General features: G+C 41.6%; 1 protein-coding gene across 1 annotated transcript; it reads left to right on the top strand.

The window, feature by feature from the left end:
- Nucleotides 1-200: 200 nt before the first annotated feature.
- dido1.S (death inducer-obliterator 1 S homeolog) lies at nt 201-26,148 on the top strand. Its single transcript, NM_001089962.2, is given in 5 exon segments — nt 201-243; nt 15,084-15,861; nt 22,347-22,647; nt 23,889-24,143; nt 25,104-26,148. Coding segments are annotated over 4 exon segments (1,479 nt in total). The 5' UTR covers nt 201-243; nt 15,084-15,217; the 3' UTR covers nt 25,383-26,148.

Below are 26,148 nucleotides of genomic sequence, written 5' to 3'. Positions count from 1 at the left end.
CAGCGGCCATTTTGACAGCTCTAAAAACAATATGATGGAGTAAGCGCAGGATTGAGTCTATTCTGTAGGACCTATTGGAAATTGGGCGGAGCCTGCGACTTGAGCAAAATTGGACGGGCATTCGCGCATGCGTAAAACAAGAGCTTGTGTATGCGCGTACGAGCGGCAGCCATTGCCCCTGCAAGAGAGCTTTAGAGACCCTGCGGTCGGTAGCGAATGGTGGAGAGGGAGACGGATGGTGAGGTGAGCGAGTCCCGGCGACTAGCAGTGAGGGCAGGGTGGTACGGGCCATGGAACAGGAGAATATCCGGGATAGGGGTGAGGGAGACCGAGGGTGCCTGCTGGTTTCTGGGTTGAGGGGAGGTAAGCGGCTGGGATTGGATTAACAGGTTGCATGTCGGGAATTTGCTTGGAGGGGTAACTGGGTGAGGAGACTTTATAGTTGGGGCAGATAAGGAGGGAAGGCTGGGACTGGTGGGGATGGGAGAGGGGGCAAGTTACGATTACAAGGAAGAGAATGCCCCCCCCCCCGAGACGAGGAAGCGTAGTTATTGAGTTTCCCAAATATATGTGGAACCAGCCCTGGAATGTGTATTCCTCTGTCAGCTCCTACTCCAGTTCTCTAACCTCTTCTCTGAGGACCGTATTCAGCCTGGGGGCGATGTATTGGCACCTGTCACGTGCTGTTTGTGTGTTATACACAAGTCCCACCCTAATCAGGGGGCGCTGACTCTCACGCTTAGTCTCTCTGGCAGCTGATGCTTTCCCAGACTCCCAGCATGCACTGCAGGCCCAGATTGTAGCACTACTCCTTATTAGGCCCTCCCATGAATCCAGTGTAAAGCTTCACACATGAGCTTCAGCAGAGGGTTAGTTTGCCCTTTGTTACTGGTGTCTGGCTCCAGGCCAAAGTTTTGTTGCATTGTGTGATGTGGTGTAGAAGTGGGTGTTCAGTCAGCTGCAGCAGACAACATTCCAGTGTGTTATACAAAGGAATTCCGTGTTACACTGTGTTGGAGGATTTGCAGCATGTTCATCAGCGTGTGCCACATTACAGGGACTACATCTCCAGCCAGCTAGTGTCAATGCTTTAGCCTAATGCATCTTACCAATAAGTTGCTGTCAACAGTCATGGCTGGTATTGGCGTTCTCTACATTATTTCTTCCCCCTAGTGAGGAGAATGCAGAGGCTGGAACAAGACACACCGGCACAGCATGGGTGAGTTCAGCAGGTTAAACCTTGCTCGTTTATTGCGGATGCAACGTTTCGGGGCGTGACCCCTTTCTCAAGCATCCTCAAGCATGCTTGAGAAAGGGGTCACGCCCCGAAACGTTGCATCCGCAATAAACGAGCAAGGTTTAACCTGCTGAACTCACCCATGCTGTGCCGGTGTGTCTTGTTCCTACGTTGTTTCTGAGGTTGCCCATTCCCTCTAGCATCGAGCACCTGGGAGTCGCTGAAGTCTGGACGGCCAGGGTGTGCGAGTGTAAGTCTTTCTTTTTGAGAATGCAGAGGCTGCCATTAGTCTTAAAGGAACAAGGTAACTCTGACTCCCCCACCAGTGTTCAGAATGAAGTGAGGAATCTTTTTGGCAATAAACCAGCCACCGCATCACAATGTGGCAATTGCAATTTAGTGAAAAAAGTAGCATTTTGGGGCACAACCCCAGACATCATAATAAGTGAAGTAGTGAGGTACAAAGTGACATTGCCCACTTAATTCACATAAATACCTTTGTATATGAATGTCCATTCTTGTAATTCCATAAAACATGTACTTAAAAAATTGAATTGCAATAGGTGACCTATCAGAACTTCTCACAATGGTTCGAGAGAGAGAGAGAGAGAGAGAGAGAGAGAGAGAGAGAGAGAGATACAGATACAGTGGTGTGAAAAACTATTTGCCCCCTTCCTGATTTCTTATTCTTTTGCATGTTTGTCACACTTAAATGTTTATGCTCATCAAAAACCGTTAACTATTAGTCAAAGATAACATAATTGAACACAAAATGCAGTTTTTAAATGAAGGTTTACGTTATTAAGGGAGAAAAAAAACTCCAAATCTACATGGGCCTGTGTGAAAAAGTGATTGCCCCCCTTTTTAAAAAATAACTTAACTGTGGTTTATCACACCTGAGTTCAATTTCAAAGGTTATAAAGCCATTTCTAAAGCTTTGGGACTCCAGCGAACCACAGTGAGAGCCATTATCCACAAATGGCAAAAACATGGAACAGTGGTGAACCTTCCCAGGAGTGGCCGGCCGACCAAAATGACCCCAAGAGCGCAGAGACAACTCATCCGAGAGGCCACAAAAGACCCCAGGACAACATCTAAAGAACTGCAGGCCTCACTTGCCTCAATTAAGGTCAGTGTTCACGACTCCACCATAAGAAAGAGACTGGGCAAAAACGGCCTGCATGGCAGATTTCCAAGGCGCAAACCACTTTTAAGCAAAAAGAACATTAAGGCTCGTCTCAATTTTGCTAAAAAACATCTCAATGATTGCCAAGACTTTTGGGACAATACCTTGTGGACCGACGAGACAAAAGTTGAACTTTTTGGAAGGTGCGCGTCCCGTTACATCTGGCGTAAAAGTAACACAGCATTTCAGAAAAAGAACATCATACCAACAGTAAAATATGGTGGTGGTAGTGTGATGGTCTGGGGTTGTTTTGCTGCTTCAGGACCTGGAAGACTTGCTGTGATAGATGGAACCATGAATTCTACTGTCTACCAAAAAATCCTGAAGGAGAATGTCCGGCCATCTGTTCGTCAACTCAAGCTGAAGCGATCTTGGGTGCTGCAGCAGGACAATGAGCCAAAACACACCAGCAAATCCATCTCTGAATGGCTGAAGAAAAACAAAATGAAGACTTTGGAGTGGCCTAGTCAAAGTCCTGACCTGAATCCTATTGAGATGTTGTGGCATGACCTTAAAAAGGCGGTTCATGCTAGAAAACCCTCAAATAAAGCTGAATTACAACAATTCTGCAAATATGAGTGGGCCAAAATTCCTCCAGAGCGCTGTAAAAGACTCGTTGCAAGTTATCGCAAACGCTTGATTGCAGTTATTGCTGCTAAGGGTGGCCCAACCAGTTATTAGGTTCAGGGGGCAATTACTTTTTCACACAGGTTTGGATTTCTTTTCTCCCTAAATAATAAAAACCCTCATTTAAAAACTGCATTTTGTGTTTACTTGTGTTATCTTTGACTAATCTTTGATTAATAGTTAAATGTGTTTGATGATCAGAAACATTTTGTGTGACAAACATGCAAAAGAATAAGAAATCAGGAAGGGAGCAAATAGTTTTTCACACCACTGTAGATAGAGAGAGATAGAGATAGATAGATATACATATATATATATACATACATACATACATACATACATACATACATAGATATAGGTTTTGTTTTGTAATCTCCTGACGAAGATCCCTGTGGGGGATCGTAACGTTGAGTGGAATAAACATATTTTTATCTGCAAAGAAAACCCTGTGAGTGTCGCTCTTCTTGCAAAAAAAAAAATATATATATATATATATATATATATATATATATATATATATATATATATATATATATATATATATATATATATATATATATATATATATATATATATATATATATATATATATATATATATATAGTCAAATACAAGAGTCCTCTGCACTCAACCCATTATCAATATATTTAAGACAGCGACATTTTGTGCATACTGCTACTAAAAAATGCCTTACCCTTTAAACAAAACACGGATTGTTTGTCCATATATTGCAATATATTTAAGCTGGCCAACTACGTCAAAGTCATCCCATATCTGGCCAGTCCTATGCTCAATTTTATCTGATTCATTAAGAATTCTATTGCTTCATTATACATTTTACTTTGAAAGCAGCAAGTTAAGTTGCAGGTAATACCTAGTCCCTTTGTAAAATGTATAATGAAGCAATAGAATTCTTAATGAATCAGATAAAATTGAGCATAGGACTGGCCAGATATGGGATGACAGTGACGTAGTTGGCCAGCTTAAATATATTGCAATATATGGACAAACAATCTGTTTTGTTTAAAGGGTAAGGCATTTTTTAGTAGCAGTATGCACAAAATGTCGCTGTCTTAAATATATTGATAATGGGTTGAGTGCAGAGGACTCTTGTATTTGACTATATGTATTTTGTGGTCACAGCCTCATTGCACCCCCGCCTAATGGTTTTAAAAAATAGTGGTGAGCACAACTTTCCCTTGTTTGCAATCAGGCTGTGACCACAAAATACATATAGTCAAATACAAGAGTCCTCTGCACTCAACCCATTATCAATATATTTAATATCAATGAAGGAAAAGTCCGCACTCATGGGTCTTGTGTAGAAAAACTAAAAGCTACTTAGTGTTCTCAGGAAGAACGGCTCGCGTTTATCAGCCGAAAGGTCGAATAAACACAAAGTAGCTCTACACAAGACCCATGAGTGCGGACTTTTCCTTCATTGATTGTACAATTCTTTGTTCCAGCACCTGGGCAGAGACCAGTGCTCTGTGTGCACCAGGCCCATTTTTCTTTGTATATATTTTATATATCTATATCATATATCTATATATATATATATATATCATATATATATATATATATATATATATATATATATATATATATATATATCATATATATATATATATATATATATATATATATATATATATATATATATATATATATATATATATATATATATATATATATATATATCTCTCATATATAATATATAACAGGTCAAGCATAAGCCAATGGGATATTTTTTTCGTGGAAATATATTTTTCATAAGATTTTGTGAGGGTACATTTCACCTATTTAATGTGACGTTCGGCTATAGAGCCCTACAGTGTGCAGTAAACTGAATCGGGCCCTCTTATTCACTTCGGTGTTTGCGGTACTATAGCAACCCTTTCCTGTAAGAACATTCTATTTGTGAAGATATGGTGCAGACCAGGGCCGGACTGAGAGTAAAATGCAGCCCTGCCAAAAAAAAAAAAAAAAAAACCTCAAAGCTGCCCACACATAAATGCATGCTAGTCTTTTACTTATGCACGTGTGTGTGTGTATGTATGTATACATCCTGACGACGGCTCCAGGTGAGCCGAAACGCAACAATACACCATGCACCAATAAATAATGTTTTGATACACGCTGGATGGCGTCCGCTGTGAGTGCTTTCATGGACTGTGAATAGCAAAGAGACTGTGCGATAGTAGGTATAGTAGTGAGAGATGGTGCCTAAAGTAACAGTGGTTAATAGTCTCAGGGAAGGGAGTGTGACTGTGGGATAGCAGGTATAGTAGGGAGAGATGATGCCTATAGTAACAGTGGGATAATAGTCTATGGGAAGGGAGTGTGACTGTGGGATAGCAGGTATAGTAGGAAGAGATGGTGCCTATAATAACAGTGGGATAATAGTCTCTGGAAAGGGACTGTGGCTGTGGGATACTACTAACCTTATATTTTTGTCCTATGCTTTGCTTTTCTTTCAATTTTATTTTCTTACAGATCCATGTCTTGCACCTCCGCTATCTATTAGTCTCCATTCTTTTTTGCAGCATTTCTTTACGTTATACATATTGCTTTACCTCCTCCTGTTCTTCAGCTAGCAGCGCCTGTCATAGAGGGTTTTTACTATAAGGCTTAAACTGTTATTCTCTCGTTTTGCATTTATCCTTATTAAAAAATTAAATAAAGCCAACCGTGCAATATATCTGTATCCTTTTCTGTCTGTAAATGGAGTGTTAATGTGTACTGACCCATATGCTGACTGAATGACAGATTGTATTTGCCCATGGAAACAAAAATCTTTCACATAGTAGCAATGGGATTTCTCCTGCCTCAGCTCTGTGAAAGCTTTTGCCTTAGCTCCCTGAAACTTCTTTAAACAGCAGTTGGTAAGAGTTTCTCCTAATACAGGGCATGAGAAGAATTTAAGGAGCCCATGCAGGCCAATCCTCCCTCATGCTGCACACTCATACCGGATGCTGTTCAAAGAAGTTACATTTTAGACAGAACTGAGGAAGGAGAAGATCACATTGTTGCTCTGGGTGAAAAGATTTATGTTTCAGTGGCAAGGTTAGGGCAACAGTTCTCACAGCCCTCCCTTCTTTGAAAAAAAAAAAAAAAAAAGCTTGAATTCTGAATCATTGTATCCCTCCCAATGGCCCTGCAGCATACTTACGTATCAGAAGAGGCAACATTTTGAACTCCGGACTGCCCATAAATCTTCTTGCAGTCTCCTGGCTCAGCCCTTAGGTCTCCCTCCTCAGCCCTCCCTCCTCATTCTGTCCTAAAATGCTTGCCGTATATATGTGAAGCAGACGGCAGGCATTCTTTTGAAAGATAAGCTAATTAGTAGACAATTGCAGCGCTGCATATGCTGCGGCCCACTTCAACACAGGACAGAACGGCCCCTCGGGCATTTGCCCGAACGGACAGATAACCAGTCCGGGCCTGGTGCATCTACATTACTAATGTAAATTTTTATGCCCGTAAGTGAACACAGGCTTTTATCGGGATTGGAAACATCTGAATCCATAGTTACTGAATTTGGGTGTGTGTAAATATTACACACCGAATCTTAATTTGCATATGCAAATTAGCGGCGGGAGGTAAATCACGTGACTTTTTGTCACAAAACAAGGAAATAAGAAAAGTTTTCCCCTTCCCACCAATAAGATGCATATGCAAATTAGGATTTGGTTTTATTGCTTTGGGTTGTGTATGTGACTGACCAAGAGTCTTGCACATGCCCCCCCATAGTGTAACATTGACACTGTTATTAACACAGTAAATATTGTATGTCAAAAGTAAAACTGACACCTGTGCTTATATCCTTTCAATACTTGAAGAGTTTACATTTTCCCGGATTTTACATATTTTTTTCCTGGTCCCCTGAAACACATCTCTCTATCTATCTCTCTATCTATCTCTCTATCTATCTCTCTATCTATCTCTCTATCTATCTCTCTCTCTATCTATCTATCTATCTCTCTCTCTATCTATCTATCTATCTCTCTCTCTATCTATCTCTCTATCTATCTATCTCTCTCTCTATCTATCTCTCTCTCTATCTATCTCTCTATCTATCTCTCTATCTTTGAGCCATTAATGCTTACTATTTGTATTGCATATTTAGATATGTCATGATATTTCAGTATTTTATTTCCTTTAACAGACCTGTTTTTTCTCAAGTGTTGACATAGTTTAATTTTGCAGCTAGCACACAGGCTTCAATCAGTGTCATTGCCTTAATGACCTTATGCTGTATAGATTTTTTTTTTGCTCTTGTAAATTCTATATCTCTAATATATGTAATAAAATAACCATTGTACTAATCCTTTTTGATTGTTCCTATAAATAGTGTAGTTGTTAAATGTGTAATGAAATATATTGCTGGATTATTTAGCAAAATAATTCCAGCTGAACCCCCATTTTACATTTTTCAAGGGACTAGAAAAGAATGGCGTAAAATCAGGGTAATGCATTATAAGTTGGTGGGGCCACAAAAAATGGTGTAAAATGAGTGACGTTTTACTGTATCTTATATATTACATGGAATTTAACAAGGAAAGCATTTACATGGAATGAGATGCAAGTTTCCAGTGCATGGTATGCTTTTATTCTTATCCTTTTTGGATGTTTTCAAACTGGTTGGTGATTTAGTTGTATTCTGTTTCTCAAAGTACATTATAGTGTTAGATATTCTTGTTTTATTTTTAATTAAAACCCCATGACATGATATACAGGCCGATGTATTTCCATATCTGCTAACCATATAATAACTGTTTACTACTCATGCTCGGTTTTTGCAGTGTGAATTGATCAGCTCAAAAAGATTATCTTGTGAGCTTATAGACCGGTATGAATTCAGGATTAGCTTTTTTTTGTGGACCATCTATGTTCATATTGGCAGTAGTTATTTGGTTGCCTTTCAGCGGGTAGTCTTTTTGGCTAAGCAGCTTCCTCTATTGGTAGTGTGTGCCCGCACCTAGTTATTTGCCACCAGATGAAGGATCCCCACTGACTGATTTTCACTGAAAATTAATGATGCTCGGTCCATGTTAAAAGGACATTGTTGTAGCTGTGAACAGCAAATGGTGCAGTTTGCATGGACTGAATTTGCGGCTTCTCTCGTATTAATAGCCTGAAATATGAACATTCTATGAAATACTATCCAGTTTTTTGTAAGTACAGGTAGCATCGGCTTTGACCACCACAGTCCATGAAGACCTTGCTCTGACTAGCAAGGCAAAAGCAGCACCACTAGTGATAATTGGTTAAGAACAGAGGCTGGAAAATACAGCTTATGGGTAAATCTGAGAGCCAAAGTGCAGCTTCTGGAGTCCATATGTTGCCTACGGGTGCAACCTTGTACCATTTGCAAGATCTGCTTTTGAAATAGTCCAGTAATGAGGCATTCAATGTGATTTTTTTGGGGGGGTATTGGTAAAAGTAGCACAAGATAGATCACTTGTCAAAGGAAAAAGACAGCACTCTGATAAAGGAAGGCAGTTTTATTGCAGTAACCTGCAAAATTTGTACACTTTACATGTTTCGGGAATCAATCCCTTAATCATAAGCATGCTTATGATTAAGGGATTGATTCCCGAAATGAGCAAAGTGAATGAATTTTGCAGGTTACTGCAATAAACCTGCCTTCCTTTACAGGATTGCTGTCTTTTTCCTTTGGTCTTGAATGTGGTATGCAGTGGGGACGCTGTGGATGGAGCACTCCGGTAAAGGAAGGCAGGTTTGTTGCAGTAATTGCAAAATTGGTACACGTTTTGCTTATGATTAAGGGATTGATTCCCAAAACGCGTAAAGTGTATGAATTTTGCAGGTTACTGGAGTGCCGTCTTTTTCCTTTGGTCTTTGCAGTGGGGACGCTGTGGACTCAGCAGCTATATGGGATTTTGAGATTGGAGCCCCCTTTGGTTAAGTATAGATTACTGGTCACCAAACTTTTTTTCTTTTACCCGTGAGCCACATTCAGATGTAGAGAGTTGGGGAGCAGCGTAAGCATAAAAAATGTTCCTGGATGCACAAAATAAATGCTATGATTGGCCATTTGGACTGGCAGTCTTCAAGAGGCTTTGAGAGGCTATACACATGGTTTTTATGCAACCAAAACTTTCCTCCAAGCCTTGATTTCAAAAATAAGAACCTGCAACCTGTTGCCTGCAGCCACTGGTTGTGGATCACTGGGATAGATATTTTAGAGTAAAATAGTAGGTACCTTTGTAGAATACTTATTTTGCAGATTCATTCTTCCTCCTTGTTACATTGGCAGTGTTTAAGGCCATGTACTAGACATGCTTGGGTAAAATATCCTGCAGCAGCACCTTGCTAAAGGAAAACTATAATATAGGTCTTTAAAAATATAGCATAAATATGTAAAACCTTGTTTCAGCTAAATAAGCAGTATGTGCATTTTCAGTAATCCTAAAAAGAAAATTGGCATTTGAAGTTCCAAGTACCATCCCCTGGGATCATATGATTCACGGTGCACACAAACAAAGCAAGCGCACACATACATGTTAGCTCACATCAGCCAATCTGTTTAAGTATAGCCGTGGTTTTCCTTTAATAAAGGCTGCGAGTAGTGCTTCTGTCTGTAAGCTTTATTGTATGTGGGATGGTGTGGCTTGTTATACACAATGCTATTATTATTGAGGAGATCTTTCTGTAAACAAATTTGGGGAGTCACATTTATCAAAAGCTGAATTTCAGAGGGATTGGTTTCTATCGTGAGCCTGGTGATTGGATTATTGGTTAATTGATGTGTCTTTTTGATTGGTGCACATTTGTTTTAATATCCGGTGTATAGCTCCGTCTAGATAGCATATGACTAAGTGTTTGTAACCTGAAACACATAAGGCTGTTGACACAATAAATAGTTTTACTTTGATTCGAGTGCCTGCTCCAAAGTATTTTCAGTTTGGTAGTAGAAACAGCCCATCTCTAAATCATTTCCCTTTGCCTTAAGATGCAACAGGTAACATGCCAATTTCCTTGTGTTTACTCCTACCCACTCCGATTATACAGTGAGCTTACTGTATGAAGTAGAATTTTTTAGTATGACATTGAAATGTAAACTGATATATAAGGTCCTAGTTTTAAAATTCTAGCTCCTCAGGCAACAATTTACTGTTTGTATGCATAGTTCCCATAAGCAATATGGATTTTCACAAATCATTAAGCAATGTTGTCTTTTTTTATTTCTAGGATCACACCCCTATGGGTGCTGTTAGTCTGTGCTGGATTCACAGAAGCATGTAATTGGCAGATCTTCCCAACTTGCCAGCATGAGCTTTGTCTGATATGCTGAGCATCTTGTATCCCTACACCAAATTAATCTTCATTTAGATCTGCACCACGGATTGCACCCAATACCTGCATCCTTCATAGGTAAATTGGCCGTTTCAGCTTCTGTATACGTTTCTTTGGCTTTGTAGAGCTCCTGCATTTTTTTTTTTCATTGCTATCCTATTGCTGTTTGTAGCCCATTCTGCAAGACTTTTATTGTGGCTTTACCCCCAGCATGAGCAGCTTCTGTGTACCTGGAAAGTCCCATCTTAAAGGAATTTTTCAGTGTAAAAATAAAAACTGGGTAAATAGACAGGCTGTGCAAAATAAAAAATGTTTCTAGTATAGTAAGTTAGCCAAAAAATGTAATGTATAGAGGCTGGAGTGACTGGATGACTAACATAATAGCCAGAACACTACTTCCTGCTTTTCAGTTCTCTTGGTTTACACAAATTTGTTACCAGTCAGTAACCAATCAATGACTTGCTTGTGAATCTAAGCTGCATGCTGAGGATCAATTGTAAACTTACTCAAGTTATGTCCCATTTGGTCCCCCTTAAAGTCACTGACTAACTCAGAGTTAGAGAGCTGAAAAGCAGGAAGAAGTGTTCTGGCTATTATGTTAGACATCAGGTCACTCCAGCCTTTACAATTTAAATTTTTGGCTAACTTACTATATTGAAGATAGGAAGAAACGGTTCCGCACTCCTATCTAAACATCAGAACTTTTATTCGTCCATAATTTAAAAAGAAGACACGTACGCGCTGCTTGGCTCGTTTCGGGCGGAAGCACCCTTAATCATTATGATTAAGGGCGCTTCCGCCCGAAACACGTCAAGCAGCACGTACAACGTGTCTTCTTCTTATTAAATTATGGGTGAATAAAGATTTTGATGTTTTAAATCGGCGTGCGGAACCGTTTCTTCCTATCTTCCATATTGTGGGATGCCAAAGGACTCCAGCACCCGCTAACTTGTCTACAAGCCGCCGGGCTCGTTTTCACTACATATTCGGTGAGTTGGAGCGGTTATGCTAATTTGCTTTCTTCTTTTAACTTACTATATTAGAAACATTTTTTATTGTGCACAGCCTATCTATTTGCCCAGTTTTTATTTTTACTCTGAGCTGTTCCCTTAAGTGTTATCATCCCTTCGTTTGGCTTTCCACATTCTTGTTTTGTGCTTACCCCTTGCCTGTTGCCAGATTTGCACTTTTCTTTCTTCCCCCCCCCCATATGTGCACTTACAGTGGGATGGAAAGAACACATACTGTACATTTATAAGTCAGATCATGTTTTTCTGATTATTTGTATCAAGGGGCATGTTTGCTTCTAGATCTATATTCAAACTGTCCCATAGGTGCCATTTGGCCAGGCTGAGTAAAGACTTCTAAAAATGTAAAAATAAATAATCGGAGACCCATCACTACCAAACACTTGTTAGTGCCGTGTGAATGCCTGCTGGCCAAAATAACAGCTGGTTCTTCTCAACCCACAGCAGCACTGCTTAGCTGATTGTTCCAAAAGCAATGACCCTACAGTTGCTTTCTCTGTGGCTTAATGCTTGCTGTGTAAGGCATAGCTACGGGTGCACTTACTACAATACACTGCATATTTATTTTCAGCGTTGCAGTGCAGGAGCAAAAGCAACCCTATAATGGATGAAGTTGCAAGGACTCAATCCTCTGTGACATATGAGTCTGAGACCAACCTTGAGATCATGGAGAGCAGTTCTCCTGGTAGGCTGTAGTTTATGTAACTCTTCATTATAGAACTATTTTCATAGTTACTCCACCAAGTAGCAAGTTAGCGGTAGTTCACTCTTCCAACACTTTTTTCAGTCCAGATGATTTCAGATAAACAAAAAATTGACTTTTTCTAATTACAATTTATTCTATTTTCTGTGTTACCTTTCTTCTAATATTGAAGTGTTCACCTTGTCGACCCTGTGTAAACTGTTCTAAATTCATACAGTTTATTATCTTTGTCCCTGCTGAACAGAATCTATGGGTTTCATTAAAGGGGTGGTTCACTTTTAAGGTAACTTTTATTATATTATAGAACGGCCAATTCTAAGCAACTTTTCAATTGGTTTTCATTATTTATCTATTTTATAGTTATTTGCCTTTTTGTTCGGACTCTTTGCAGCTTTCAAATGGGCGTCGCTGTCTCCCTTTTTTTTTTAAAACATGTTCTGTAAAGCAACAAATTTATTATTGTTACTTTGAATTACTGATCCTCTTCTATCCATATTTTTCAGTCTCTCATTCAAATGAATGCATGGTTGCTAGGCTAATTTGGACCCTAGTTTCCAGACTGGTTAAGATACAAATTGAAGCACTGCTGAATAAAAAGCTAAATAACTCAAAAACCTTCAATAATAAAAAATGAAAACAAATTGCAAATAGTCAGAATATCACTCTCTACATCATACTAAAGTTATCTCTAAGGTGAACAACCCCTTTAAAGGCAGCTGTTGGAATTGATAAAATAGTTGCTAATACTAAAAATATATCCACTAAATGTTGCAAAATTGTAGCAGTTTAGAGTCTGCACCTGAATTACTGAGCTGCCAGACTCAACCACCAGACACTACTTAGATTTTGGAAAGATGGAAAGTAATTGAAAAAAAGTCTTTATTTCTGATGAACAATCTGTAAACAAATGAACTGAGAAATAGGGTTGCCACCTGGCCAGAAAAAAATTATGGTTGATCCCAATGTTATTAATAGGGAAAAAAGATAAATATATAGGAAGGCCAGTATTGTTTTCCAGAATGGTTGGCAACCCTACTGAAAAAACATTTTTGAAAGGTGAACAAACCCTTTAATAAGGATGAGCAAACGGCAGAATGTTTGCAGTTGCAGTTTGGTGCTGTTTAGGTTTATTTTCGGGGGGGGGGGGGGGGGAAAGGACCCAGCACTTCATTTGCAAACAACAATTTTTTGTTTACATATATTAGGTTGGGATCAAAAAGGAAAAGGCTAAAGTTCTGCTTGAGAACAGATCGAGTTGCTTTCATTGGAGATCTATTGCTAAATTAGCCCTGGGTTTATACACACATATTGGCTAAATTAAATCTATAGCTAAATTATCCCTGGGTTTCTACACACAGATAAGCTTTTGCTTTAGTGATGTGTGGGATGGCCCGATACCTGTACATACTGTGTGTGGGTTGAGATCTTCTGCTCTCCCCGCCTGTGACTTTCCTGTGCCATCTTCTTCTTCTTCTTGGCAGCTCTGTGACATCAGATGGGTTGGGTGCTGGTCAAATTTTTTTTGAACCCATACACTATTTTGAATGTAAAAAAGCAGCTTAAAATAGCGTCAACAATAGACCTTTGCAACACTTCTGTGCAGCCCAAGGTTATTGTTTCTTTGCATGTCCATGAGCCTGATTCTAAATACAGCTATAGGATAGAATGGAATGCTAAGGATTTTTCTTTTCACCAAAAGGTTTTTCCGTTCTCTATTGATCTGAGAAACTGATTTGTTTTCTGCAATAGCCCCATGAGAAAGGTGTGTGCAACAAGACAAATGTTTTTGTTGAAAGTACAATATTTCAGTCACATTTGCTGACCTTCCTCAGAGGACATAATGAATTTACAAGCTGTACTTAAAGCCGATTGGCTCCTGATTTCAACTGCTCGTGTTTTTCAACTGCCCATGTTCCTGGTTGGTGGTCATCACAAAGGACAAAAATCAAGACATGGCAGCTGCTAACCCAGCTGTGCTTATTTGTTAAGAGGAGTAGGGCCATATTTCAGCGTGTGGGTGGTGTCGTTTAGGAGGGGGGCCTCTCTAAAGGTGGCCATACACGGATAGATCCGCTCGTTTGGCGATGTCGCCAAACGAGCGGATCTCCCTCCGATATGCCCACCTTGAGGTGGGCAATATCGGGCTGATCCGATCGTGGGCCCTAGGGCCCAACGATCGGATCCTAGCGTTCGCCAAACGGGCGGTCGGATCGCGGGACCGCATCAACGAACAGATGCGGCCGCGATCCGACGGGATTTTTAATCCCATCCGATCGAGATCTGGCCGACTTTCGGCCAGATCTCGGTCGGGGGCCCCCATACACGGGCCAATAAGCTGCCGACTCGGTCTGTTGGCAGTTTTATCGGCCCGTGTATGGCCACCTTTAGGGACCTATAATGGTTACTGTGCTTTCATATCTACTTTAAGCTTACACAACATAAATCTGTGCATTCTGTATGAAGTGGGTGATGGGGCACTGCCTTATTTTGGCGCATGGATGATTTTATTTGGAAGAACCTATGATGTATAGCGCACTTTTATTTCACCTTTTTTTACTGGCCAGTATGTATTGTGTGTGTGCCTTGCATCCATAGCCAAATTGTACGTGTTTGTTCGGTCCTGTTGCCAACTGATTGATTGAAAGGGACAGAGTAATGGAGCACACCACCTGTAGATTAGCTCACGCTCTAAAAACAGTTAATTTTCACAGCCCAGACTTTTAGCCTTCAGACTTGTGTGGTAAGACTGGATGCCAGTTGACTACAATTTCTAGGCTGAATTTGTCATTTGCTTTTGACCAAATTTTCCCAACATTGTTAGCATTTTATTGAGCTGTGTGTGGTGATAAACAGCCTTGTGCTGACTTCAGTAACTAGAAGATACTAACGTATTTTTAAAGCTTACTGACTGGCTTCATGTTTGAGAGAGTCACCTGTGACAATATTATTTAATTTGATTGTGCCTTTTCTCCATATTAGCCTCCCTTTTTGATGGAGACCAGATACATGACGACTCCCTGAAAGCAATTAAACCTACAAGTAAAGAATTTAAGAAAACTTGGAGTTTCCGTAAGACCACAATTGCTAAACGTGAAGGTACCTCTGATGTGGATATGGAGGGTTTTGAATCCATCCACCAAGCAGGCCCTTCTCTTAGGCGCAGTGGGCGGCAGCCAAAACGTACAGAGAGGGTAGAAGAGTTCCTTACGACAGTGAGGAGGAATAGAGGGAGAAAAAGTGCCCCACTGGAAGATTCAAGTGACCGATCATGCCCAGTAACCGACGCAGAAACTGCCTCTGAAGGAAGTGTTGAGAGCACCCCTGATGCAAAGGGTGACAACCAGTGTTCAGATTCGAAGTACAAGAATGAATTGACTTGTAAGACAGAAATTAAAAAGGAAGAAGATGATAGCTCTGATAGTGATGGCATGACATTAAAAGAACTGCAAAATAGACTGCGGAGCAAGCGCTCAGATCATTCAGACGTGGCAAGTCTTCCAACACAGGCTCTTAACACACCAAAAAGTGAAGCTAGCAGTACTGGAGAATGCACAGTGCGCACTAGGAGTGCTAACCGTGCCGCCTTACTTCAGCAGCCAACACCCTGGTCCCCAGTAAAGCAGGAACCTGAAAGCCCCCCACTTTCAGAAGAGCAAAAACCGGAGGAAACCAGCATATCACCTAAAACCCGATCGGAGACCGAAATCTACGATCCAAATGCACTTTACTGTATATGTCGACAAAGGCATAACAACAGGTAGGGTTCTGATATATTTTACGATATTGGTGAGTGTGAGACATCTTCTGGTGCAGGTACATTTTTAAAGTAGAAGTAAAATGTAAAAATGAATGGCTAAAAACGTTATGCACTAGTCTAAAGTTTCAACTTGTCAATAGCAGCAATGGTTCAGAACTTTAAACCTGTCACAGGGAGTCACCATCTTGCAAAGTGTCTGCGACACGCACATGCTCAGTGAGCTCTGAGCAACTGTTGAGAAGCTAAGCTTAGGGGTCGTCGCAAATTATCAAGCAGAAAATGGGGTTGCTCTGTAATTTAAGCTGATGCTACAGTGCTGATTATTAAATTCTGATGCTAGTTGCACTGGTTTATGTGCTTCCATGTAGTAATTATCTGTATTAATTCCAAATCAGCCTTATATTGTGACATTTCTATTCTATGTGTACTGTATATTGTGAGTGGGTCCCTAAGCTCAGTAAGTGACCTCAGCACAGAGCATGTGCAGTGAATTGGCAGAAAAGAAGATGGGGAGCTACTGGGGCATGTTTGGAAATACAGATCTTTACTGGGATTTGGCTGGTACAGAAGCTCAGAACATAATGTACAACATTTCTAGCTACTTCTTTGGTTTAACTTTCATTGTCCTTTAAAGGAGAAGGAAAGCTCCAAGACAGTTTATTGCCAACAAAAATTCTGCAGAATGCTTTACCATACCTGATTAAACAGCTCTAGACACTCTGTTTGTTTAGGATAGAAGCTGCCATATAAACTGGGTGTGACATCACTTCCTGTCTGAGTCTCTCCCTGCTTACTTACAGCTCTGAGCTCAGATTACAGGAGGGAGAGAGGAGCAAACCGAGCATGCTCAAGCCCTGCCCTGGAGGTTTATGCTGAAAACAGGAAGTCTGATACAGAAGCCCATGTGTACACAATAGAAGGAAAGAAATGCCGTGTTTCTTTTGACAGAGGACTCAGAGCAGCATTACTTTGAGTGTTTACTGGTTTATTTATATAGACCTTTCTGATAAAGCTTACTTCATTTTAGCCTTTCCTTCTCCTTTAAACCACATTACCATATATATAGATGGATAGATATCTGTTTCTCCAGAAGATAAATCTCTAGACTTACGTGTCCATCTGCAAAGTCAGCCAGCCGTAGTGTGTTTTCTCTGTCGTCTCAGGGGGACATAGGGACCTCAGGGGTTAATCTCCAGGAGGCAGGACACTTCTCATATCATATCATATATGTGGTGTTAAGCTGGATAGCCAGTTTAACCCCACACACTTACATATTCCCTTCAGTTTTTTTAAGTGTCCTGCTACCAGGAGGATGGACAATGCTCTGATAGAGTATTTTGTCAGAGTTTAACACAGAATAGACAGCAGGCAACTCTAGGAGCAGGAGTAACCCTAGCATCCTAGAGGAGTGACCTACTACGAGGGATTTTCCCGGGGGGGGCTTAATCACTCGGTTTAAAACAAGCTGAAGGAACCCCGCAGACAAACCTGTTCCTCTAGGGACAGAGGGTCTGACCGGTGGACGACGAGGAGGAACACGAGGCCCTGACAGGTAAGCCAGGGTCTTTGCCTCCCCCAACTACACCCTCAACCTCCTTTAAGGGGCCTGCGGATACCAGCTCAGGGTTCCGTGATGGCAGGGCTGCTTCCTCTCTTCACTTTTTCCCCCCTCCAGCCCTTCCCCTGGTGGGAACACCGATGCCCAGGAAAAATGGCCTCACTTACTCTGCGGCTGACACGACACTCCTTGCCACTAACACACTGGAGCAGAGTGAGTTTGCGCGGCCACAGGGAAGAGGGCGCACACGTTCACGGCACCATTTTAAGTGAGGGCAAACGCCTATACAAGCGCGCCAACACAGGTGCCATTTTGTATCACACAAGCGCAAAAATACTGCGCCTCCCTCATTCCCAGCGCGCATCCAACAGCTTGCAAGGGGACATCAGACCTCCTCGGCATAGCAAAAAACCTCTGGTGAAGCCTAACCAGCTCATTAATAGGGGGAATATAGAGGACAGCAGCCATATCCCACACGCCTATCTAACCCACAGTACCTACTATACTCGATGGCAGAAGGTAAGGCAGGGGGTATATTCCGTAGGGCGGAGGTAAAAGCCCAAGCAGAGGCACAGGCTTCATATTTTGCCTGCACAAATTTCCTGGGAACCAGGTTGAGCCGCTGTGCAGAACCTGCTCTGAGTGACCGGGAAGTACTTCCACCCACTCTACATAGCCACCCTCAGGCAGGGAATTCAGAGTCACAAGGCATCTCACAAGACACAGGGGGAAGCGCCACACAAGACGCTCAAGCACCACTTTGGGCTATACACCTTTCACAATCACTAGCTTCCCTGCAGGGACTTCCAGCCATTGCTGACAATTTGTTCAAAGCACTTTCCAAGCTCAGCCATAAGCAAACCGGCAAGTGCAAAAGAGCTGCAAGCCCCAAGAATGATACCATTTCACATAGATCTGATGACTCATCAGCAGACCAGAATTCTTCCCAGTCGGAACGGGCACCCTCCCCCCCCCCCAACACATCTTCAGAAGAGGAAGATACCCAGCCTGACCGCAAGGAAAAAGATGCACAACATGACATTGATGGCATTATCAAGGGGGTGCTAGATGTACTCAATATCACACATCAAGAGGAGAAGAATCAGGCCACGGGCCTCTTCAAGCGGCAACACAAATCTGCAGCCTGTTTCCCTGCACATGACCAATTGACTACCCTGAAATTTTCCAGAACGAAAGTTTCAAGCCACTAAGAAATTCTCTAAGTCTTATCCATTCCCGCAGGAACTGGTAGACAAATGGTCAAACCCTCCAACAGTAGATGCACCAGTATCTCTTATCTAAATCCACTACCCTGCCAGTTACTGATGCAGCAGCATTCAAAGATCCAGCAGATAGACGGATAGAAGGTACACTGAGAGCTATTTAGTTTGCCTCTGGGGCAGCGTTGCAACCACTATTGGCTTCGGCGTGGGTCTCCAGAGCCATACAAGCATGGGCTGAGGCCCTTCTCAAAGGTGTACTGGAGGGGGTACCTAGATCCGAACTCATTAAATCTATTCTTTCCATTGTGGACACATCAGCATATTTATGCGATGCCACCTTAGATGCTTCCCAAACTACAGCCAGGACCTCGGCGCTGTCAATAGCAGCTAGACTGATTTTGTGGCTCAAAAGCTGGTCGGCAGACCTCAGTTCAAAGAAGTCGCTGACATCACTCCCATTCAAGGGGCAGCGATTGTTTGGAGAAGAATAGGAAAAGATAATTTCCCAGGCGACAGGAAAGAACACATCCCTACCATAATCTAAAAGTAGAACAACCTCTACCCCCAGACGAGGAAGGTTTTTTCGTGGCCAAATCGAACTGTTTCCTCGAAGAAACAATTCACCGCAAAGGTCTCACTTCAGATCCAAACCAAGTGATCGGGACGAGCAACATGGAAGACTAACAAGACCAACAGCAAGCCCACAAATCGTCAACGGCCTGACTGGCCATCCCCTCCGGAATCAAGTGAACAAATAGGGGGAAAGTTACTGCAGGAGGCATGGACCAGACACTCTTCAGATGCCTGGGTCAAAGAGATTTTATCGGAAGGGTATCACATAGTTTTCTTCGCACCCCCTCCCAACAAATTTTTCATGTCCAGAGTTCCCTCCATCTCCAAGGCACATGCCTTCCTAGCCTGCATCACCAGCATGTAGCGGGCAGGAGTCATAGTACCAGTTCCCTCTCAAGAGATTCTCTGGGTTATACTCAAACCTATTCATAGTCCCGAAGAAGGACGAATCATTCAGACCAGTTCTAGGCCTCAAGCTTCTCAAAAAATGTGTCCGGTCGACCAGATTCAAAATGGAAACCCTACGTTCAGTGATCAGGGGAATGGAACAAGGACAACTATTGATGTCACTGGACATACAAGATGCATGTCTACCTGTCCCGATCTGGCCACCGCACCACTGCTTTCTCCGGGTTTGCCTTTGCCAACAAACACTACCAGTTTGTAGAGCTACCGGTCGGGTTATCCACAGCACCCCGAGTTTTCACCAAACTGATTGCAGTTTCGGCAGCGACACTGTGATTACAGGGGATATCAATTACTCCCTATCTAAACGACCTGCTCATAAAAGCCAGAACAGCAGAGAAAGGGAAAGAAAATCTCACCCTAGCGATCTCTATGCTCCAGAGCTTCGGATGGACATTGAATTGGTCCAAATCCAACCCAGTCACCAGATGACATTCCTGGGGCTGGAATTCAACACAATCACCCAACTGGTGACTCTCCCGTACGACAAACAGAGCAGACTGAGACCAAGTCAGACGGCTACTGCACCGTCAAAAGATTACGATCCATGCACCATCGAGGCAATATCATTCACACAGATGCACCTACGCCCACTATAGGCGAACATACTTGCTGTCTGGAAAGGGGGACCACTATCCTGAACCTTCTCCCTGTCCCAAACGACAAGGCACTCTCTCCTTTGGTGGTTGAAACCCTGCAATTTATACAAGGGGCAGTCATGGGCAACACCAGACTGGAATGTCATAGCCACGGATGCCAGTCTACGGGGATGGGGAGCGACATGGTCCAACCTATCCGCACAAGGACTATGGTCCCCAGAAGAAGCAAATTTTCAATAAACATACTGGAATTGAAAGCTTTAAAACTGTCTCTCGAGCGTCGGACAAAGCCAGTACGAATACAGAGCGACAATTCCACAACAGTGGCATAGAACCCGCAGCAAGTCGGCTCTAGCAGAAGCTCAACAAATACTGCACTGAGTGGAAGTCCTTATGGCATCCAAAAACCATCACAAAGTACCCAAGTACTTTGCCCACGGTCGGGACCCCGCAGCAGTAGGAACAGATGCAATGAGGTCATTTCTACCATGCTGAAGGCCCGTAAAGCGACTTCTTCCAGATCGTACCACAGGATATGGCATTCATACCACAAATGGTGCAGTGAAGAGGGCTTCCCATTTGAGAACTCAATATCCCTAGGATTCTTTCCTTCCTTCAGAGGGGACTTTTAAATCTAAAGTTCAGCTCTCTCAAGGTACAAATCTCTGCCCTATCAGTTCTATTTCAAGCAAGACTGGCATTAGATAAGTCCATACGAACATTCATGCAGGGAGTTCAACACATAAAACCCCCATTTCGTTCGCCAGTACCAGGGTGGGGCTTAAACCTAGTCCTCAAGGCGCTACTTGATCCACCATTTGAGCCCATGGGATCCATCTCAGAGTCAGTACGGACCAAGAAAGTGGTATTTTTAGTGGCTATATCTTCAACAAGTAGAGTGTCCGAGCTGAGTGCATTGTCATGTGATGAACCGTTCCTAATCTTCCACAAAGACAAGGCTGTCCTACGAACATTGCCATCCTTCTGACCAAAGGTAGTATCCCAGTTTCATGTCAACCAGGAAATCATAGTACCGACCTTATGCCCTGAAACTACACAAGTTGGATGTAGTCAGAGCACTCGGATGGTATATAGAAAGATCAAAACCATTTTGACATTCTAAATCTCTGTTCCTGCTCCCAACTGGGACCTAGAAAAAGGTTAGGCAGCTTCAAAAGCAACCATTGCAAGATGGATAAAAGAAACAATTCAACAAGCATGCTTGTCCAAGGGTAAGACTCCATCACTGAATGTTTGAGCTCACTCAACAAGAGCAGTCGGAGCATCCTGGGCATGGCGCAACATTGCTTCCGTTGAGCAGATCTGCAGAGCAGCGACCTGGTCCACGGTTCATACATTCTCAAAATTCTACAACATCGACACATATTCCTTAACCGAGGCGGCGTTTGGCCATAAAGTGCTGCACTCAGTGGTGCAGTAAAAGTGTCACATCATTTATTTAGATTCCTCAATTCCCACCAGTTTTGTCTGGGCTGGTTTAAGTCCCCTAAGGTCCCTGTGGCCCCCTGAGACGACAGAGAAAACAAGATTTTTGATACTCACCGTTCAATCTGTTTCTCTGTAGTCGATAGGGAAACAGAGCTTCCCGCCCTATTCAGGAATTGATGACCACGTTGGTCTAAGTGGGAATACTGCTACTTTTCGTTCTGCCATTGGTTATTCGTTTTGGTTAATATAGCAGTATCTTTGGTAGAAACTGAAGGGAATATGTAAGTGTGTGGGGTTAAGTTAGCTATCCAGACACACTACTTTTTGAATAATTGATAAGTGTCCTGCCTCCTGGAGGATGGAGCTTGAACCCTAAGGTCCCTTGTGTCCCCCTATCGACTACAGCGGAACAGATTTAACGGTGAGTATCAAAAATCTTGTTTTCCAGCCTCTCTACTGAATAAGCTTTACCTGCCATTTGTTTATTTCCCAAAATAGTGTTATGCCCTGGAAAGTATTGTCAATATCAATAATGGCCCCATATTAGCACGCACAAAGAGACGCTGCATTATTTATAGCATGAATGTTTTAAATCTCCCCCCCCCCTTTTTGCTGTAGGTTTATGATTTGCTGTGACAGATGTGAAGAGTGGTTTCATGGAGACTGTGTAGGGATCCCTGAGGCTCGTGGGCGACTGTTGGAAAGAAACGGAGAGGATTATATCTGTCCCAACTGCACCATCCTGCAGACACATGCTGAGAGCGCAACTGACAGTGATCACAAAGAGGATCCTCCCCAGTATAATAGTGACATAAGTATTGAAACTGTGGAGCTTTCGGATGATCAGGGCATAAAAGGAAGAATTGAGAAAAAAGCAGCACATTACAGTGGGAAAAGGAAATTGAAGATATTTCATCCTGTAAGTTTTTTTTTTTTTTGTTTTTTTTACATTTCTGCTGTTTCCAAACAGATGGATCTGTTGAGCTTTCTCATTTACATTGTGATTCCCTGTCGAAAATATATAAAACAAGGTTGTACTCTGTCCTAGCCATTTGTACATACAGGAATTTACACCATTAATCTAGTTGTAACTACTGTACGCACTTTAACACTTTTTGTGTGAAGCCAAAACACTATCTCCCATTCCCCAAACCTTGTTTACAGTGAATATTAGCAGTTCATTGTTTATAGGCTGGTGTATAGTGGTGTCTGCTTTTAAACCTCTACTAATTTATCTGTAATATTCCCATATCTCCTTTCCAGTGCAATGAATTGGAAATTGGCCCAAGCAGTCTTGCATGTTTTGCCATAAACTTATGGTCTGCGGTATAACAATACAATTATATTCAATGTAGAGTGGGCACTTCTTACAAGTTACTGGCTTCTAAAATGTTTACAGAATATATTCCCCCAGTTTTCACAACATAAACATCTACAATGTTGTTCTTATCTAAGCAATTAGAGCAAAGTTTGTACAGGTATCTGACCCATCCAGAATGCCCAAGACCTGGGGTTTACTGGATAATGGATCTTTCCATAATTTGGATCTCCATACCCTCAGTCTACTAGAAAATCCTGTAAATATTAAATAAACACAATAGGCTGGGATTGCTTCCAATAAGGGTTAATTATAGTTAGTTGTACTTTGTGTCAAGTGCAAGCTACTGTTTTATTATTCTAGAGGAAAAGGAAGTCATTTTTAATCATTTGGATTATTTTATTATAATTGAGTCTATGGTAGACCGCCTTTATGTAATTCGTTTCTTTCTGGGTAAAGGGTTTCCAGATAATGGATCCCATACCTGCCTCTGTAAAGAAGAGGACCTCTTCAGTCTATAATTTGTGTAGTGAGTATAAAATATGCTGATTCTGCTGGGCTCATTTAAATAACCATCTCAACCAACAGTGCATTGGTTCTTATGGGATAATATATTTCTCCCTTCAGTGGAGTTTGTTGCATGAGCAGTCTCACCGAATCACTGCATTTTCTTAGTAAAATTGGGTGCTGCATTTTGCATGAAGTGGTTATTCTTAATATATTATTTGTCAGCGCTAGCCTTTATTGTTCTGACTAAGCTGGACATTACAATTCTAGACTTTCTGTTGTATTGCCATTTTGTGGTATAGACGCTGATGCCTACATTCAACTTGATTCTTTAGGTGTCCGAATCCACTGCAGTCTCTGAACCTCCAGCCTCATCTGGACCTTCTGAAGTATCTGAGTCCTCTGAAGTGGCCAGATGCATTGGCCCTGGCTGTTCAAACCTTGCGCTTCCAGATTCCGTCTACTGTAGTCATGACTGCATTCTGAAACACGCAGCAGCCACAATGAAATCTCTTAATGTGGCCAAAGAAATCAAGCCAAAAGAGAAGATCAAGGTAAAAACAGAGAAGAGAATCTTGCCCAAGCCCCAGGTGAGAGGGTCATTTCACATTGCATTGCTATTTTGTCAGTTTATGGGTTTATTTTAGGCTGGTATCATTTCTGGTTTATGACTAGATCATGTTAAAAATTAGCAGTGATACATTTTAGTAGAAGCCTTTATTATAGCAACTGTATTTGTCTATCCTTGATATTTGTGAGTTTTTTTTTTTTTTTCTTTTAACAATGAAGGGGATACAAAAAGCCATCAATCCGACTGATCGAGATCTGGATGATTTTTGACCAGATATCAATCAGGGAAGCCTGTCTGAGGGCAGATAAGCTGCTGAATCAGTCTAAAGGACTATAGTTTAAATCTGTGTATGGGCAACCTTAGTACTGAAAACGGCAATTTTCTATTCGGATTATCCATTGCTGCATACTACTGGAAAAGTACATTTTTATAAAAATGGTTTTAGATAAAGCAGTGTTTTATATGTGCTGTTTTATGCAGTGTCATTTTATAGAGACATACATTGTTTATGGGTATCCCAAGCTCTGTTTATTGAAAATGTAGTAGTAATTGTGTTTGTTTTCCATTTTTCATTTTGGGCATATTTTCTTTATGGAAATTTGCATTCACACTATATTTTCTTATGCTAGGAAGAACGTCACAGACCAGATCGAGTAATTCAATATTTTTTTTTTTTTTATTGCTGCAACACTTGCTTTATTTTGCCTTTCATTTTGTTAACGTTATTAATGTTCTCATGTTAATTTTAGTCCATGATTCTTGTGTAGCTTATGCTTTATATGCAACATAATTTAGTATCCCATTCATAAGGCACCCCCGACTGTTAAGGCAGTAAGTATGCAGACCATGTGTTTTCTTAACTGCAGAATGACTAACTTGCTGTGATTCCTAGTATGATTAACATTGCATTTTGTCAGGCATAAATATAGGGCAGGTAAGTGATAAAATGGCATAATATGCATTTTTTCCTCTGCTGCAGGCACCAGCCAAACTACCAACATCCCCGATGGAACCAGTATCGGAGAAAAAAGACACCGTAGCAAAGAAAGCCCTGGTTACAATCCCAAAAGTTGAACCAGAAGGAGCCAGTGAGCCAGGGGCTGAGAGCAGCAGTACACCTTCCTGGGAGAGTGACCATAATTACATTGCAGTAAAGCCCGAAAAGACTGCTGCCATATCATCTACACTATTTTACAAATGTATGTATCTCCTAGGGATATTATCAGTAACACAACACCCACATATTTCTTTTTCTTAGACAGCCTAATTACACCTAAGCAGACATCCTACACTTGCCAGGTTGACATCATCATTCTGGTTTGTAGGAGAAGTCACGTTTGCTTTCAAAAAATGGTTTTATTACAGTTCAGTTCAGTTTTTGCCTTTAAAGGGTAAGTATCATCCCTTGTGAACGCGAGTTCTGTATGACCATGCCCTAAAAAGTCCTGCCAGTATCCAAGGTCCCAAGGTGTTCTGTAAATTGCAGGAATTGCAGACGGCCTGGCGGCAGTGTTACCCTGCCTACTCCAAATAGTATTAGTAGCAGTGACATATAGGACTCTGTACGGCAGATTCTTAACACTGCCATTCATTTATTGCCTGCTCTAGTCTATATTACCTTGCCTTAGCGGGTATCTGCTGCATTTTTATCTACTTAGTTACTCTGGCTAGTGCAGAATCAAGTGGCAACCTGCTTCAGAAACCCAGCACCTGTCTTTCCTAGCTGTTGGCTGATCCTTTCTATGAATCCTCTGCTCTTCAGTGTAGTATATCCTTCAGGTTATTTCCTTCCAGCTAGTCTTACCTGCTACCTTCATAGTCATGTGTTTTAGCATCAGAAATCTGGGGCTTTATAATCCTCAATTTAAAAGGGCTTCACCAAATGTTTTCTTTTTGCTGCTCCCTAACATGATTTGCTCAAAGATCTTTTATAACAGCAGAACTACCTCCTCAGGTAAGTGGTAAAGGAAAGCTATAATGGACTTGAATTGCTGTCATGATTTTATAAACAATTAAAAAAAAAA

The sequence above is a fragment of the Xenopus laevis genome, chromosome 9_10S (genome assembly GCF_017654675.1).
Source record: "Xenopus laevis strain J_2021 chromosome 9_10S, Xenopus_laevis_v10.1, whole genome shotgun sequence".
In the NCBI taxonomy this organism is placed as follows: domain Eukaryota; kingdom Metazoa; phylum Chordata; class Amphibia; order Anura; family Pipidae; genus Xenopus; species Xenopus laevis.
This window is presented reverse-complemented; position numbering and strand designations above follow the sequence as displayed.